The sequence below is a fragment of the Venturia canescens genome, chromosome 10 (assembly GCF_019457755.1).
Source record: "Venturia canescens isolate UGA chromosome 10, ASM1945775v1, whole genome shotgun sequence".
Classification (NCBI taxonomy): domain Eukaryota; kingdom Metazoa; phylum Arthropoda; class Insecta; order Hymenoptera; family Ichneumonidae; genus Venturia; species Venturia canescens.
Genome location: NC_057430.1, coordinates 11,265,477 through 11,283,545, shown reverse-complemented (window position 1 = coordinate 11,283,545; position 18,069 = coordinate 11,265,477). Strand labels below are relative to the sequence as shown.

General features: G+C 39.8%; 2 protein-coding genes across 5 annotated transcripts; both read right to left on the bottom strand.

Moving 5' to 3' along the window:
* Window positions 1–325: 325 nt before the first annotated feature.
* On the bottom strand, window positions 326–2,090 carry Dysb (Dysbindin). Its single transcript, XM_043431015.1, has 5 exons — window positions 1,731–2,090; window positions 1,367–1,659; window positions 913–1,068; window positions 610–750; window positions 326–525 (listed from the first exon to the last, which is right to left on the bottom strand). Exons 1-5 carry the CDS (start codon window positions 1,784–1,786, stop codon window positions 437–439), a joined length of 735 nt encoding a protein of 244 aa, XP_043286950.1. The 5' UTR covers window positions 1,787–2,090; the 3' UTR covers window positions 326–436.
* A 339-nt stretch (window positions 2,091–2,429) lies between these two features.
* Window positions 2,430–15,523, bottom strand: LOC122417479 (uncharacterized). Of its 4 annotated transcripts, none has more exons than XM_043431001.1 (10): window positions 15,423–15,523; window positions 11,271–11,402; window positions 11,084–11,187; window positions 9,426–9,877; window positions 8,690–8,994; window positions 7,184–8,455; window positions 6,075–6,388; window positions 5,485–5,983; window positions 4,913–5,014; window positions 2,430–4,179 (listed from the first exon to the last, which is right to left on the bottom strand). In XM_043431001.1, exons 3-10 carry the CDS (start codon window positions 11,178–11,180, stop codon window positions 3,840–3,842), a joined length of 3,381 nt encoding a protein of 1,126 aa, XP_043286936.1. In that variant the 5' UTR covers window positions 11,181–11,187; window positions 11,271–11,402; window positions 15,423–15,523; the 3' UTR covers window positions 2,430–3,839. The 4 variants fall into 4 exon arrangements, with proteins under 4 accessions (XP_043286936.1, XP_043286935.1, XP_043286934.1 ...); XM_043431000.1 differs by lacking the exon at window positions 15,423–15,523 and adding an exon at window positions 12,540–12,688; XM_043430999.1 differs by lacking the exon at window positions 15,423–15,523 and adding an exon at window positions 12,012–12,156.
* Between the last annotated feature and the right edge of the window lie 2,546 nt (window positions 15,524–18,069).

The following is an 18,069-nucleotide window of genomic DNA, read 5'->3' as shown; positions in this document are numbered from 1 at the left end:
GGTGAATATGGGAAACCATCGTAGGGAAATATTCGCACAAAAAATATCGTTTTCAAAAAATTGGTGGATCAATTACTTTAATTTTGAAGTTATCAAAAATTTTGATCAAACATTCTGTTAAATTTTTATATTTTCAATCAATTATTCAATCAGAAGAGAATATTCTTTAGACACTTGATTTTGACTGACTATTTAAATGAAATGGCTCCAAAAAATTGTGCCCAAGATTACAAGTACAAGATATTCGAAAAAATAAAAATTAAGGGGATCGGAGGACATTCGGAAAATTTGAGAATTTTTAATAAATATAGTCGAGATCTGATAATTTTTGGGTGTTGCATCCATCAGTCTATATTCTTTCAAAGTCTAATAAACTTCTCAAAAAGCATAACGCATCTCGTACACTAAAAAAATAGTAACAATCATTATAAAACATTTAACTGTTAAGAAATTCGTCGAATTCTGTCGTGTCAGTGTCCAAAATTATTTTGTCCAGCGTTGGTCCTTGTTGAGCGGTTGGAGTTTCTAAAATGAGAAAAAACTATTTTAAACTCAATTCACATCTGCTCTACAAAAAAACCACCACAGATTTGCAATTCTTTTACTCACGTCGTATCATACCCGTTGCCTTGTAGTCTTGTAATTCGTCTTGGAAGAATTCTTCAAAAGTTTCTTGCCGCTCTTTAAGAATTTTTTGTTCCTTCAACTCTTGCTGCATTACTCTTTGAGAATGTTGAGTTGCCAATTTTGCTGCAGACAATAATTTCATGAAAATGTGAAAAATTTATGAGGAAAAATAAAAATTAGAGAATTTATGGAGTTCCCTGATAGTAAATGACAGGAAAAAATGTGAATAGGGAGATGTGGCAATACATATTGGAAATTTATAAGATAGATTCGAAAATTAATTACCTCTGGTGGAATCCAATTCGGAGAGTTTTTTCTCTTTGTACAAAGCCAACTGAAATCGATGATCCAGTTGTCTGCTCTGTAATTCTAGAGTTTCATTAAGATCTTCCAGCCTGAAGAGAGCGGCTTCAACTTCATCAAAAGCTTCAGCCAGAGTTCCTAAATCACGAAATTTATCAATAATTGATTATCAGCGAAACAGCCCTTAAAACAAAGTCTCCCACAATTTCTAATCCAACTCTACAGGATTCCACTCGGTCACATTCTTCTCAACTGTATTTACTGGGGAACGACGTCGATAGGTTCAAATAAATATAGATTGTACATTAATTACTCAAAATCAAGGAACTGCTGTATTAAGGTACAAATTTTAATTATAAAACAGTCAAAAAACGATTGAAAATATGAAATTGAAATGACTAGAAAGAAAAATGAGTAAATCACATATTTGACATACCAATTTGGTCCATTAAATTTTGAATCTCGTTATTAATCTTTGGTATGGAGGCAAGAGTTGCATTGAGTCGAGTAATGCTATTCCATTCATGATCGAGTTTCTCATAAATTCCGGTGACCAAGTTATCAACGTAGAGAGCTTTGCTAGCATTATCTTCTGCCAATTCGTGCAGTTGATTCCACTGTACTTGAAAATGATGTAAGACATCAGCACCAGCATCGTAACTCACATTGTTTGAGCTGCGAGTTCGATTTTTTGGGTTTTGACCCTCAGCAATGGTCAAACCCCTAATACTGAAAAAAACCTCCAAATTACTCAAATTTATTCTTTTTTTCATAATAAATGGGAAGTTATCTTGACAAACCTTGCGGATATTCCATCTTGCACCGTCTGGAATTTACTTCGCAACGTTCCAAACATATTGACTTATCGTTCGTATTCCATAATAACAGTATTATAACAGAAACTAACTTGTTTTACTATAAAGCAAATAATTTGTAAGGAGATAACACTTTTTTTTGTCATTCAATTGTCATTTCTGACTCAGCAATAGAAATGCACAATCGGATTTTCAGTTGCTCAAACTTTAAGTCACTTCCTTTCTGTTAAAGGGCTGACAATATTTTCTAATTTAATTATTTGACAATCGAATGGTGTAAATGGCAAGTAGATAAGTATATTTGTTATTGATGTCAACCCGTGATTTGAGTACGATAAAAATCTGACAGGTGGCGCGGTGAAAGGCTCAGTAACGCCATCTGCTGAAACTTTATCATTTTTTTTCTCGAAATCTTTCGAATAATATTTTTAGGGAATGTTTCGTACATAAACTTAAGAAATGTATTTTTTTACTTTTCAAACTTCATACTGTTTTTCATCTGGAAAAATTTGTCCATTTTCGTGCCTCATTGAAGATGTTTCCGACTGCTTTTCAATACGAAACTGATTTTCTCAATTCCTACGATTCTTCGTTTACCAATTTTTCCCTGGCTGTGTAAAAAGTTTATGACGATGACACTAAATGAAAAAAAAGCCATTAATAATGTGAAATAAAAGAAAGAAGTTTGAGCGTTATTTTACGAAATTATATTTTCATATTAGATATATATTTCCTTTCAACATGTCGCGAGTATCGCACAAAATACTGAATGATTAAAAAAACATGTCGAACAGCGTAGACATGCTCTTTGTTTCTTGTCTTCACATAATAAAACTTAATTTAAGGAAAGACTCAACATAAATGAAACGTGGGATAGGTATCGATTCTACAGCAATGAGATTTGACGGAGCTGAAAACAAATAAGAGGAGCAAATTTCATTGCCGTAGAACGATTTTAACAACCGAAACCTTTCAAGTTCCTTTTTTTGCACATTAGCATTTTCGTATTTTCTTTTTTCTCTCTTTTTTTTTTTGTTTAAACACGATATTTTTCCGTGCATTTACATACGTATACTTATATCGTACAAATATTTACACGATGATATATTAATTAAGTCAGTTCTGGCCTATATCCTCAAAAGGGCAAAAACGTCTTTGCATTTTAATTCTATTGGCATTTTTTTTTAAATCAAGCCCTTTTTACACTGTTATGATCTCTGCGTACATATAAACAAGATATTCCTGGCTTTGTGGTCAGCAATATAAATTTAAGTTTAGAATCGAATCTCGAATCGAAAGCATTAATCTCAATTTCATTAGCTTCTATCGTGGGCACTGTAAATGATCAGAGAATGAGCAAAATTGCATGACACCAATTTTGTAGAGAGAAATGAAATTTAAAAAAAAGCCTCTGATGTCATTTTTCTATCTTTGCCAATTTAGTTTTGAGGGCAAATTAGAAAGAACTTCGGGATCAAAACTTGCAGCTTTTCAAAAACCAAGCAGTTTGGCGAATACCCTGACAGATGCATTACTAAAAAATAGACATACGTGACGAGGAACATTTTTTTTCAGGAAATTTGATGCCCTACAAAAATTATATATGGTAGAAGTGCTAATATTTGAAAACTTAACTACAAGCAACTTTTCGATTCAAAATTCAGTTCTAAACTCACGTTTACAAAATTAACCATTGAATCTAGGAGATTCTGAGTAACATCCATATAAATATTATCTTTTTGTTCACCTGCTCATATAATTGGTAGGAAAGTTTTGGGAACAATTTTTAACACACCGTAGTAATAAAGTAATATGAAATTTTCAATGATTAGTGAAAAGAGAAACTTTTGTGAGAATAACGAAAAACGAATTAAAAATCAATGAACGTGTTAATCTTTAAAGCTTTTTTCATTTTGGAAAAAAAAAGAGAGACCTGAGCGAATTTCAAAGGACGGTAGCCAAACTTTGAAATTTCTTGTATAGATTTGTGAAAATTCGCTTTTCCAGTATAAAAATGTAGTATCAACGTTTTTTATACATTCGCATATATACGAGGGTGCGTGTAAAGGGGAAACGCTAATAAGGTGACCACAGTTATCTGTTTGAGAGATGTTTCAGTGGTCCTAAACTAAGGATAGAAGTAGCACCGAGCGCACCGAGATTACAAGCATTCGGATTTCTCGCTCCATCTATGGTTATTATTGGCAAACCGAAATAACCACCGGTTTGGGCACTAAGCTGTGATAACGGTATGAAGCTTTGTATTCCTAGATTCGTCAACCTGTTCAATACTTGAGGAGATTTCAAATCTACTACAGGAATCGCCAACTCGATTCCACCGTTCGGCGGATACGCATCCACCTCCTTGTGATACGTTTGCTTGTGCATTGCCAGAGCTTGTCCCGTTGGATATTGGGCTGGACACAGATTGCACCTTTTTTTAAAAAAATTGAAAAACAAATTATTTTCATTATTATTTCATAGTCATGTCATTAGAAAAGATTTTTTTGAAATTTTCTTAAGAGTATGAATCAGTCAACTAAACACGTTTCTAATTTTCAAAGTTGAAATTTCTCGATACCGTTTACTTGTTACAAAAAGAAGTTCTTTACCTTTGGTATGATAAAAAGTTTCATTTTCGAAATTTACGACTATCGCCCGCGCACTTGAGGGGGCAAGATATTGACTAAGCCATACTCTCAAGTTAACACTTCAAATTTCAATATGAAAGCAAAAAATATAGAACAAAAATATCAATAAGAATATTATATTTTAGATTATCCGATTAGAGAAAAAAATGATAAAATTTAAAGATATTTTAAAATACTATTTCAGCATTAATGTAGATCAAATTTGTAGGAATTTTCCGTTCGTATATCATTAATCATAAATTTCAATTCTATTTTATGATGAAAGCAAAGCCCGAAACATTTTACTTATCAATCAACTGAATACATAAAAAAAAGAACAGCGAATAAGCATAGCGTTATATAAATGCTTCTCCATTAAGCAAAACTTTGTACACGAGTATTTACACGAATGTCTGTTTCACTATCTACATAAATGAAATCTAAATGTTCTCGGTTGGACGTGTCAAATTTACGCGTGTATGAAAAAAAAACCTGTCGTTTTTTTTCTATGATGGAACCAGAAAGTGCTGTACGTACTTGTGTAGCAATTTGTTCGTTGTTCGATGAGTCGCCATATGCTGGCTCAGCATTTCTTGATTCGGGAAAATTTTATCGCATACTTGGCAAGTCAACATAGCTCTGTAAACAATAATCAATAGAATCACTATTATGATAAAACGAATTCTACACGAGTTGATTACACTTCACCGTACAACGTAATGATCTTGAATTCATAAAATATTTAAGAGCATAGTTAAAAGTAGAGCCTCGACTTACGTTCAAATAATTGCTGTTAAATTTATTAATATTTAAATGAATAATTGTTTAGATTAGCAATATTTCTGGAAAATTACTAATCGACTATTTTAAACTCATTAATATTGGAATATATGACAAAAATCATTTCATTCAATATCGTTTCAACGTGCATGGAACAGATATAGGAAAATTCCTCTCCAACCAAAAAACAATAAATCGAAAGGGGGGTTTCACGTCAAAAAATGTATCCTAGGAAAATCTTACATGAGAAAATTGAACATAAAGAGCTTTCGAAAAATTGTCTTTCAGTAAATGCTTCATTATTTGTGAGTGTAAAAAAAGAATCGAACCTAGGTGGTCTGCCTCTTCTAACAACAGGAGCAGTAGGAGGGGTATCTTGAGTGAGGTCGACCGTCGGAGGTCTCGGGGGACGTTCAACGTCGTTCGAAGATTGCTGTTTACTCTGTGGTGGGTGTTTGTTTTGAGGCACGGCGAATTGCGTCTGCGTTTGTGGTTGTTGTTGTTGCGATTGTTGTTGATGTTGTTGCTGCTGCTGAGCCTCTTGTTGTTTCCTCTGGGAACTGGCGGGAATAATTGAGATGGCGGAGTTGAGATTCAACGCGGTGACGTTTACAGCCGAGGGAGGAGCTGCCGCGTTCGATTGTCTCTGTTGCGATTGTGGTTGTTGTTGCGAGGCTGATTGTTTTTGGGAGTCGTTTGATTTGTTTTTGCTCGCCGCAGGAGTGACAGTTATTCCTCGAGCCGCCAAAACGTTTGCCACTGCTTTGGGATCCGGTTTTTTCGGGGTTCCGCCGCTAGCAGGACTCGGAACTTGAGCTGAATTCGAGCCTGAATATTTTCAATATATTTTAGTGACAATTGAAATTTTTATAAACAGATTGAAAGCTGCGCTACTTTTGACAATTATCAATTAACTTACCAGCCGGTTGACGAACGCTTAACGTTATCGAATCGGTCAAATGAATGGTCGAGTCGTTTCGATTCGTCTGCTGAACCGCAGCTCCCTGAACGTTTTGTATCACCGGAAGACCGTCGTTACGCTTCTGTTGCGCGATCACATGGCAGTCGGAATCTTCGTTTCTGTCGGGCAACAAAAGATCCATTCGCCTCTGTTTCGACGAAATTTCACTGGTACGTTGCTGCTGTTGCTGTTGGAGAGGGTGCTGTGACGGCTGCAAAGGCCTTTTCATACGTTGACGGGGAGCTGACGCTAATTGCGGAATCCGTGGGGCTCTGCAAACGATTCAAGAAACATTATTATTATTGGAATTTTACTCTCGAAACGATATTTCAAATACTGTGCATTGTTTTTGTTAACCAAGTTCTCCAACGTCCTCCAAATAATTTTTTGTATTTCTTCTTAATCAGGGACTCAATGACAAACTGCAAAAAAATATTACGCCGCTGTTTTTCTCCAAAATTTCATTCTCATCTAACATATGCAAAATACCCAATTCACTCAATTGTTTGTTAACTAGACCAAAATTAGATTCAGCACATTAGACTCTATACGGGTAGGCCCACTGTATAGTGGACACATCATTCTTTTAGTCATAAATGGTGGGTACTCCGTATAAGAAGCCAAGCCAACGGGCATAACATTTTGCTTGAAGATTTTTAAAAATTTGAAAAAAAAACTGTTTGTTTTCCATTTTTCATGGGTTCGGGAGTAGAGGACTGGAGAACACGAATACTTTCTACGGAGAATATGAATATCCATTCCATGTTCGAACAATTATATTATTTAACAAATTTGAAATACAAATCGTTTCATTCAGAGACAAACGAGTCTGAAATTCTGACAGGTCTCTTGAAACCACGATGGTGACTGCTCGATAAGGGAAACTTATTCAAAGATTTTGATACTCTTCATAGTCATGTAAAATGAGTTCACAATAAAAAGATTCGAAACAATTGTTATTTGAAATTTGCAACCAGCCACCGCTTCGATACAAGTGTAGAGAAGTTTTACGGCACGAGTACTTATTGGAACGACTCGAAAAATAGAAAGTCAGAAGTTAAACTCACCGAGGATTTTGGATATGCGTCGGATATCGATTCCGAGGAATTTGCTGTTGATGATTCATTTGAGGATGCATCTGAGGTGGCGGAGGTCCAGGCATGGGATAAGCGCCAGGAGCCGGACCATAGGGTGGATACAAATGAGCGATATGAGGAGGATAATGCATGGGTTGAGGAGCTCCGGTCATACGGTACATGGGAGGAGGTCTTCCGGGAGGTTGTGCGTAGTAATTGGCTCCAGGAATCATGGTGTTGGCACCAGGTGGCAAAGTGGGTAACGGCATACGTTGAACTTGTTGGGCTAATTGTTGGACAGGAGCGGGCAATTGTTCGAAATTAACGGGAGTGATCGCGGCCTGTTGGGCAGGATTGTTCAAATGAGCGGCGGGATTGTAAGTGGGCGAATGCGTGTGATGATGAGGAGATTGTATGTGATGCGGAGAGTGGGTATTGTGGGGCGAAGCGAGGGGTGAATTCATGTGAGGTACACCGGAAGTATTGGGTGAACCAAGGGAAACTCCGTGGGGAGAATTTGTGTTAGAGCCGGAGGACAAAATGTGTGGCGAATTGCGATTGACGTGCGGCGAGCCCTCGTTCAAATGCGGCGAGTTTCTACTTATGTGCGGCGAGATTGATTTCCCGTGCGCCTGGGATTTGTGCATCGACAATTCGATCGACGTTGTAAATATCAGACTCGAACATTCCGATGAATTGCACTGATAATGTCCTGCCGTTGATCTGTGCTCGTCCAGTTGTGCTATGTCGCGAAATTTCTCGTTACAAACACGACACGTGCTCACCGTCTCCGCAAGCTTCTCCAGAGACACGTACTCCGTCTCAACCAGCGGCAAAGTGTTCGCCATTGTCCTCTCATTCTGATTTCTACGCTGATGCTCTATCAGAAAGTTTTGCAACAACGAACCCGCACCGTCCAAATTGTTGTCACCACCACCGTTCACCGGCGAATCGTCGTCTTTACTTCGGTCTTCCTCCTGCTCTTCAGCACTCTTACGCGATAAATCCTCCGACAAATGATTCCAACTAAAATTATTACTTTCCTCCGGTGATCGATCACACGACGCATCTCCAACTTCGATTCCTCCTTCTCTTCTTCGAGGTGATTCCCCATCGTTTCCTGAACGTAGCGAATAGGATGAGGATTTTGATAAGTTACTCAGAGCTGATTCTTCGTCTATGTTCTGGGTCATGTTCACCGGCTCCATCGAGTTGTCATCATCAGCACCTTGCAATATGCCGAGATTGCTCAAACTCCTGGAACTGTTAAATCAACGTCGAATTTTCAAATTCTCGTCTTTGACGAAGTATAAAAATTCTGTTCTACAAAAAACATTGAAATATTTGTTTCCTATGAACTTTTGAACTCTTGTTCCATGAATAAACTTTTCATCAGATTTGCATTTTAAGGCTTGCGGTTCCCTAAGTGATTTTCATAAAAATTTTCTTAGAATTAAATAATTTAATGGATATTGAGAATAAGAAAATTCATTGAACCTGGAGTGTTCGCCAAGTTTTTTCAAGTTCTCTATTGTTTCACGGCAAGTAGCTTCAAGGGCATCTGTGTCTTCAGGCTCGTTCTCCTCTGCTGTGCTAGCGTGTCTATTATTGATAAAAGATCTTTCTCCCACTGCCTGAAGATCGTCCACGTTCTGATCTTCTCGTTCTGAAGGATTTGCCATATCACTACCAACTCCGGAATCACCCTCATTTGCTTCTAAGGATGCTATTTCATTGTCCTCCAATGGATTACTGATTTCGTCTTCATCATAATTTTCGTCCTCTTCGTTCTCGTAACCTTCCTGTGAAGAAAAAATGGAAATTCATTGATGAAAACCTTTCAAAATATCAAATTTTCATTCGCTAATGTTTTAGTTTTTTAAATGATTACAATTTTTTTACAGCTTCATGTTTTGAAACCTGATAATGGAATATTTTTGCAAAAATTCCAAGAATACTGACATCTCTATAGTACGAATCAAATCTCATTTTTATTGTCTCATTTTTTCTCACCACTCCAATATTTCTAGCAACTCCTAAATCCCACATTAATACTTTCCATTCAAATGTATTCATAATTCAGCGATGCAAAGTATATTTATATCGAGTGTACAACGGTAAACTTATGCATGACAACGGCAAAATTGATATAACCAATTTGCCCCATGTAAGTATTCATGAATGACAACTTTTATAAATGTTGAGAATAAAAAATCACTGTCTGCTCACGTACCCCCTCGTTAACTATCACATTTTCATAAGATTGTTGATCCGTCTCTTCTTCTCTTTCTTTATCATCCATCTGCACATTATCCGTATCTCCTGCCACTTCCTCAGAGTCGCTTGCTTCCTCTTTGTGCTCCAGTTCCAGCTGGCTTTTGACAACCGCAAAATCTTTTGTCTTTGAAGATTTTTTAAGTTTAAGTTTCAGTGTGTCTCCCGTAACGAGTTGATGTTTTTTCAAAGTCAATTTGAGGGACCCCTTGGTACCAGGATCAAGCCAATAAGTATCTTTTTCTTTTTTATTTTTCAAGGCCTTTAATCCAGAGCACCGTTTAAGAACGATTCTTGGTTCGCCCAAATGAACGATAATGTGGGATCGCAGATCCTTTTTTGTGACAAATTCTTCACCGCAAATTTCGCACTTTGGCAAATCTTCTACCGAATTTTCGTAATCTCGTTCATCTGTTTCGTAATATGAAGAAAAAAAGTGATGCTGTACTTTACGAAATGACTATTTTCGATAATGTAAAGCAGTGTTTACATTCGTACTACAAGGGTTTGGAGATCGACCTCCTCCACCCTTGTTTACTATCCGATTTTATAGTCCTTACGTTTGTTCACCAAATTTTAGACTTTCTTCGATACTTTTATTTCACTTATTTCCTTTTTCAATTGAATTACCCGCTTTAGTGTTTACTCAAAAAGTATTGATATCGTCGTGAAATCACAATGTTGAAGAATCCAGACAATGAGATAAATAAACACGACCCGGAGAAAAAAGAACCACGCGATCGGCGGTTCGCGGTCGGCTCGTGCTTTCCGAGGATTAAAAATATATATACACGTATCTACAAACGTATACGTATACATACGTGTACAGGCGTTTCGCGGTACGGCCATTTTCACGAGATTTCGCGAAGAGTTGAAAACTCACCATGGTCAGAAGAAATATTAATCGATAACAAACGGCCGTCGTGGTGATTGCAATTTTTGGTTCGCATATCAACCGTTTTCCAATCACGTTCCGGCCGGTCTCATTCCGCACAAAAGCATCGCGAATATATATATTTTAACGACATTTGTGATATATTTTTTGTTTCGAAATCCGCATTTTTGAATTAAATTCAGAAAAAAAACGAGGCGCTTCGATCGTTTAGTAATCTTTTTTCCTGTACATACACCCGCATTTTTTGAGGTTATATCCGAGTTAGGTGACCGCAATCATTTAACGAAAGTATGGGGATCCAGAAGTGAATATTCTTTATTTGATACTCGAATTTCAATAAATCTACACGAAACAAGATTCACGTGGAACGAGGATTCAAGAATAAATCCCAAAAAATCTTGGGTATTATTTTCTGTGCGACATAACCTCAAAAAAGGTGACAATTTCTCAATTCAGTACTATTGAATCATCCCTGTGTTTGTCATGGAAACATCTTTCATTATTCAAGTCTTTCATGTTCATTGCCTTATTATGAATAAAAAAATAACAAATAATTTGTTGAATTCTGACGTTTCAAGAATTCTATTTGTACAATTGTCAATATGGGATGTCCACAGGAATGAGAAATGTGTAGGGACTTTGAATACGCTAATAAATAAATTATACGTTTTCACTACTCAACACTGTAGCCGTAATACTTTGTAAAATGAAATTCTACCTACCGGCTTCTGGTGAGTTATTTGCAGTAGGGTCTTCTTCAATAATAATAGAATTTTTACAATTGTAGTCTTTGAAATTATGCTCCAATGGACTGTTCATCGCCGATCTACAAAAGAAACCATACTCTCAAGCTTCCTTCACAGTGACAAAGCTTTTGTTTCCAATCTGAATAAAACTTAGAAAACTTACGGTCATTGTTGTCGCATCGGTTGAGAAATAATGAAGAACAGCGACAGTGAATTCCTCGAAAAAGCATTCGAGCGTTTTTATTTCATATGCAGTGAGAAAGCGCTTATGTTTCATTCACTCTTTGCTGAGAATCTACAAAATAAGATTTATACAAATGAAAATTATAAATTAAAAGTTAAAATTTGTATTGAATTAAAAAAAAAACATGCAGAAAATTCTCAGTATCTTAAGAACTGTCAAATTGAGTAAAAATTCATAAAAACATTTTTTTCAAGTGATGAAAAAGAGATCTGCGAATAACGATTTTGACATTTTTTTCCTTCTTCCGAAAAAAGTAGCACAAATAATTTATTATAGACATCTATCACCAGTTGTCAAAAATTCAACATGTTGATGCGAACGCACACGAACAAATGTGTATATAAATCATAATTCTGATTTTCACCGCGTTTTATATTTGTCTCCGTCTCTCTCTAAACAGAAGCGTAGCACACGCGCGTAAGAGACAGTTCAACAGTTGAGTTGAGTGAGTGAAATATTAATGGGGGGGGGCAAATAAATATTTGAGTTGAGTGTTTCAGTTATTTTTTGAGTAGTGCCCTTATTGTCTTTTTCCCAATGTTTAGTCCCTCCGAAATACACATGAGTCGCCCTCTCCCGAACAAGACAGTCGTCGTACATTGGGGTATAAAAAATGGCTGACAAGAACAAAAATATATGTAATTGTTCGGAGATTCTCACTATGTAACGAAGCACAAATGCGCGAGTCCGAGCGCAACAATGTTCCGCGTTCAACAGTGGAGGGAGAGAAAAGGAAACTGAATAGAGGTGTAGGTGAAGGAGTGGTAAAGGGGGGGAGAGAGAACAAGAAAACTTGAATATAAAAACTTGCTTCGCTCGGCGTAACAGTCGAAAAAATGGCTGTGCCCTTTGAGTATTCAATTCTCTTGTTATATTGTTACTCTTGTTTCCCTCCTTGCTCGCTCTTTCCCTCCCTCCTTATCTGTCTTTCTCTTGCTGTTGATACTGTTGCTGCGGCTGCGAGCATGCGACTGTGACTGCAGCCGTGCTCGGGCCTCTCTATGACGTTGCAATCGGGTGTTGTGTGTCCCGGGAGTTGGTAATCGAGGAACAAAATTCTTGCTGAACAGCAACAGTACCAGCGAGAGGGATAGAGAGAAGCGCAAGAAAGGAACGCGATTGTAACAATGAAGGAGCAAGAGAATGAAGAAATAGATGGTGAAAATAACAGCTAACTTCGGTCAGTACCGGGCTCAACTGTTCGGGCCCCCGCCGATCTCTACCGCCCCGTTCAGTCGCGATTTTTTCCTTTATGTTCCAGACAACGTGCTCTGCTTTGTGTTAAGGACGCGCGGGAAGCTGCCTCGACGCGAGTTCTCGCCCGTACTCAAAACCCACATCGTGCAAGAGCGAAGGATCGAAAGAGGAAGATAGCGCGCGCGAGAGAGAAAGTGTGTGTGTGTGTGCGCGTATGTGTGTAAGATAGAAAGAGGGAGCGAGCAAATGACTGTGAGTGTTTGAGTGAGTTCCCCTACGAAGAGCTTTCCAACTCGGCCCCACCCTGACGAACCCCGTTTTATATTTCCTGGGAGGAGTCTATTCTCGATCCCAGAATCCAAGTTTTCCTCCCCCATCGTTCCCTTCTCCGTTGCTGTTCTTTTTATTACTCAAAACGAACATGTAGAGCCAAGTCAACAAAGATAGATTCGCAGATCGCCGTATTTCCCATAAACTACTCCTCTCTCTCTCTCTCTCGCTCTTTCAATTTTCCTCTCCCCTACTCAATTATTCACAAGTGCCATCGTGAGAGCAGAGCGGTTATATGAACGAGCTCGGTTCGCTGAAGCGGTACGTTTTGGGCTTCTGCTCTCTCCCAACAAGTACAAAACGGAGGAATTGCCGTTTAAATTCTACGAGATGGAGCGAGACGGAGATTTAGCTCACAAAGCCCGAGAGGGGAAACAACGAAGGATGGGAGGGTCGTCGGGGGGAGCATAAACATGACAGAGTGAAATGATGATTATAACAGCGACCCAACGCGTCCGGGCTCAGGCCAAACTGAGTACGTCCGTAGAGTGGGGGTTCGGCCAATCGGGCCAGCGGAAAAATTCGCCGCAGAGTAAAGCGCATGCGCCGTAACCGTCTAAACCAGTGCGCGGAGTGTGTGCAAACACGTTCGACACTCACACCCTGCCAACACAACCAGCGAATTTCATCATAAAACATATATAACAAAACGAACGACGAAGGCTGAAAGCGCAATTTCCAACTAGTAGGTATCCAATTGCTTCGCCCTCTTTCCCTCCTGCTGTTGGTTCAAGTTTCTCTATCCCCTCACCCCTCCCGCAGTTCCCTTCCCCAATCTACGCTCGCCCGACGTGCCGCTTCGGTTTCGTTCGTTCGATTACGTAGCAGATTTAACCAATTCCAAACTACTGACTGCTAACCAACGTCCCAAGATCCGTGCGAGGTCTGTCGAGGTCTGCCTAAGTTTAACCTATCGAGAATTATGCATGTATTTAAATTGGAAGGGGGGCAGAGCTGCTGAGCCTGCTTAACACGTAACACCGTTATGGAACTTGACTCGTCTTTCCATTTTCTCGTGTTCCACCATTCGCCCCAACACAAACGACGACCGGATTATAACAATCGTGCCTCGCGATGAATATCGCGTCTCCCTCAAAGCTTTTTCTCATTTTACGGCTACAATTCAAATTATTTTACTGCACTTCTTTCTCATATTTAACTTCTCTTTTAATGCGCGCTACTAGTAAAAATACGACAGTTAACTCGCGTAATAACGAACGTTCGTCCTGGAGATAGCTTTTTTATGAGTATAATAACGTAGAATTTAACGACTCCGAGTATGACGATAGTTATTCGCAAGGAGGTGCGGAAACGGAGAAGGAACGTACGTAATTTTTATGTCGATATCGCTACCCAGAATCGGCTATATTGATCGGAAAATGTGTGCCTGGATTTCGTGCAGTTGCATAAGTTCTTCACAGTATAAGAATAAAATAACACGGTGGGCTCGGTCGTTGCAAATTGGTTCACCCGTCAGTGACGTTTGTTCGTCGCTTGTTCCGTTATAAACGTATTCCTTGGAAAGCATAATCCACGTCCGCAACAGCCGCATTATACGTTGCGTCCGTTGAACTCGCTTCCCCTCAAACCTCCAACTCCGAGGGACGCTTTTCCTCGATTGGACGCCTCGAATACATGTTCCAGTCTCTTGGTAAACACGCGCACGGTGAATGTGTAAGTAGCGTCAGTCGGGCTTCACTCCCGGTTTCCCAGCTGCCCCCGTAGCTTTCCAAGCTCACGGTATTCTCGCCCTGAAACTCTGTGCTCTCGAGAGTTGGCAACGCAGGACTGCAGCAACTTTGCGCGCCACCCCCTGCTCGCCCTACTCCATTCCTAAAATTGCTCTCCCTGCCCCTCCCAACCCGCGCGCGCTCGCCCTCCCGAATGAAGAACGCGCTTGGCATCATTCCCTCGCTCGCTTCTCAGCCACACGCTTTTCCTCTCGTCCTCTACAAAACTCAGTCAAACGTAACAACAATCGCGCATGTCCATTAACGGCTTCGTAACGGAAATGTGTTCCTGGAACTTTTGCACCCGTACTTTCTGCATTACGATTCTAATAGTTTTAATGCACAACGCGACATTTTGGTTTTGTATTGAGACCACGATCGGAGACGATCCGAACGCTTAGTTTTTTGTTTTTTTTTTTTGGTTTTTTTTTTTCAATATCGGTTTCGCAATGTTCACGAAAAAACTCTCCGTGACCACGAGTTAAACTTCGAACGGAACAAAAGAAAATACAAGTTCCGGAGAATGGAGACGGGCTCGGTAGCTTTCCAACGGCACTTTCGAACATGTTCAGTTGTACGATTAACGCGTTACATCATAATTAACGAGCTCTCGCGCTAAAGAGAAAGCTGATGATTGGGAAGATTCTGACTCTCGTCCAAAGTTCGTCGGGCGGCCGCGAATCGAAGGCGCACCGCAGTTGATTTATTTTCTGATTCGTAATCGGTGCCACACATCGCTCGAAAAGGCGTTACGTTAAAATATTAGAGCACGAAAGGATACAGAAAGAAGGAGGAAAAAATACTCTTTACGAACCAGCGTCCGTTGTTCATAGTCTAGAGCCCCCGGCGTCGTAACTCAGCGACCTCGGCACGAGAGCATATAATGGCTCTGACCTCGCCAGCTTTGGCTCTCGGTTGCTATGCGACCGAAGCTACTCCACCTCCCTGCTGAGCACTCTGGGATCGGCTGCGGTTACAGCTTATAATGACGTTGCGACGTTGCCATTCTGCGCTTACCGATGTTCGGTATATACATGTCCGCACATTACCCAGAATTCTCTTAAATTCCGACGACCCACCCATTCGTTCGTGCGACACGTATAACTACTAAATGCGTTGTTCTTCGATGTAAAGGTAAATACGTATGTATATTTGTGGAAGGAGGATGAGAAGAAGAGAGTCGAAAACACTCGGCTATTCGCGGCGAGCAGTTGGATTTGCCGAGTAATACTCTCTGACACGGCTCTTTTCTTCGACACACAATTTTCATTCTCTCGTTTATATTTTCACGACTCATCCAGCGCACCTCCCTCGCTCTGCACTTCGTAATAAATAGATTCAACGAGTTTCATAAATGCTGTCCTCATTATTCGTAACATTAAATAAATATATGTAGAATTTTTGAGCCCCACAAACTCACTCGGGAGCCAAAGTTGCGCTCTTGTCGATGAACGCAAAATCGTAACTTTCTCGTGACCACCACCGCCGACGACGCCGCTTGCTATTCCTACGCTTTTCGAAACCACCTTCCTATAATCCAACGTCGCATTCCTCGAGCGCGCCGAACAAACCTCTCGTCAACGGCACTGTTTTCTTCACTCGGGATACCAGGACCACGCGCCCGCTCCCTGCCGGCGCGACGACTGCAATTTCATCGAAATCTTCGTCTCATCCGTGCTGTTAGGATTATTAGGAAGCAATTCTTTGGACTTTTAACGCGGGAGCATTATTTTTCAGGATTCTTTCCAAAGCTGAGGCTTTTCCGAATATTTTCATCGGGCGAGCGATGAAAATTCGCAGCTTTCGATAACTTTTTCGTAATTTTTCGGACATTTCAGAGCCGGACCGGTCCACGTGCATGGACGATTTAAAAAAATTTTTTATTCGCTGGTGATTTTGCTGGAACGAGCGCCCCGCGGCCAGCAGCACAGACGTCGATTCCAAAACGTCGTGCGATTGGCCAAAACGTCAACGAAAATGTCGCTTTCGATTCAGGCGCGCAGAACGGCTTTGTCTGGGTCACGATGACCCCGTGGTAACACGGCCTCAATCCTTCGTGGCACAGACACAGAACACCGTGCTTCACAGTTTTCCGGACGTCAGTTTAGGAATCTCCGGCTACTGCGACTTCGAATATGCCAAGGATTCGGCTGGTCAATATTTTTTCAATCGTTTTTTACCGGTTAAAGTTTAAACGAGTTTGAAACTATCCGCGTAAAACCGGGAGAAGCAAACTGAAGGTTTCACAGGGTCCTTAAAAGTCTGTATCTGCTATACGAAAGTTGAGAGACTAGAAAATTTATCGGACAGAACTTGGACTATTGACAGATTCGTTCAACGCTCCTCAAGCCACTCGTCTCGTCACAGACTTTTATCTCATGTATTTTGATGAATATTGCGCCTTGTATCCGGAACTCGTCACCTCCAGAAACAGTTAAGTTAGGGCGCTACTATTTTTGATCGTACGAAAATTTGACGTTTCTCATAAATCCAAATATTTTCTACGTTTGAGGAAAGTTGTGAAAAAAAATCGGAACACCGGTCAAAGGGGATCTCGTAAATTTAACGATGAGAGTAAAAAATGCTGTTAGGAGGCCAGGAGAAAAAGTCGCTGCTCCTGCAGCTTCGAACTCAATATCCGAGGTTTCCCTAAGTGCCGGAAAGTTCACGAGAAAGATTCTGCAAGTTTCCACGCTTCCGTACAGCAGCGAGTCAATTTTTCGAGGAAAATTAAACTTTTTGTCGTTGGGATGCCAAGAAATGAATAATTCCTGCAGCAAAGTTAACAATTCGTGTGCAGTGCCTGGCCACGATTATTCCAAAGCATTAATTCGCGTTGGAAAAATTGAGTGGGTGAAAAATTTTATCAATTTGGATAAATGACGAATGGAGGAAACGACGATTCGTTGCGTTCCAACGTTTGGAACATGAGAGCCCAACTTTTGAGCTGTCCGTGACGAGGCAACGCTCAAAAAGCTCATCGAACAATTGTGAAAGCTTCGGGAAAATGCGTTCTAACCCTTAATAGTCACACGGGGTACATTGGACCCCAGCCGTTTTTCGACCGACGATACCAAATAGAAATTTCGAGAAAATGGGACTTGTGGTGCCCTCGGTCGATAGTTCGAACCTTTGAGAAGAGAGCCTCATCGTTATTATTTGAAAGGGCTCGTTAGTTTACTTTTGGTAGTCGATCAAGTCAGACCGTGCGAAGATCCGGGGTCCGATCCATCCCAGCGTGACAAATTTAACTAATACTACCTGAAAGCGTGATTCCTCAGGTTTATAGAACGATTTGATTTGTTTTTTTTAATTGAAAATTACGATTTCTACATCAATTTTTGTGAAAAAAGTCATTTTTCCTGCATTCTTTTTTTTTGACATTTTTTTTTAATATTAAAAATAACACGAATCGAATAAAATCGTTACGGTCGTTTCTTAAAGGTTCAAAATACATTGGA

What these genes read in the sequence shown, in the direction of transcription:
- Dysb (XM_043431015.1), bottom strand. Translation starts at nt 1,786, where the DNA reads ATGTTTGGAACGTTGCGAAGTAAATTCCAGACGGTGCAAGATGGAATA. An exon ending in AAATTTAATGGACCAAATTG is followed by an intron (nt 1,069 to 1,366) that starts GTATGTCAAATA and finishes TTCGTGATTTAG; the next exon opens with GAACTCTGGCTGAAGCTTTT. An exon ending in CGAATTGGATTCCACCAGAG is followed by an intron (nt 751 to 912) that starts GTAATTAATTTT and finishes TATTGTCTGCAG; the next exon opens with CAAAATTGGCAACTCAACAT.
- LOC122417479 (XM_043431001.1), bottom strand. Translation starts at nt 11,180, where the DNA reads ATGAACAGTCCATTGGAGCATAATTTCAAAGACTACAATTGTAAAAAT. An exon ending in ACGCATATCCAAAATCCTCG is followed by an intron (nt 6,389 to 7,183) that starts GTGAGTTTAACT and finishes AATCGTTTGCAG; the next exon opens with AGCCCCACGGATTCCGCAAT. An exon ending in AAGCGTTCGTCAACCGGCTG is followed by an intron (nt 5,984 to 6,074) that starts GTAAGTTAATTG and finishes GAAAATATTCAG; the next exon opens with GCTCGAATTCAGCTCAAGTT.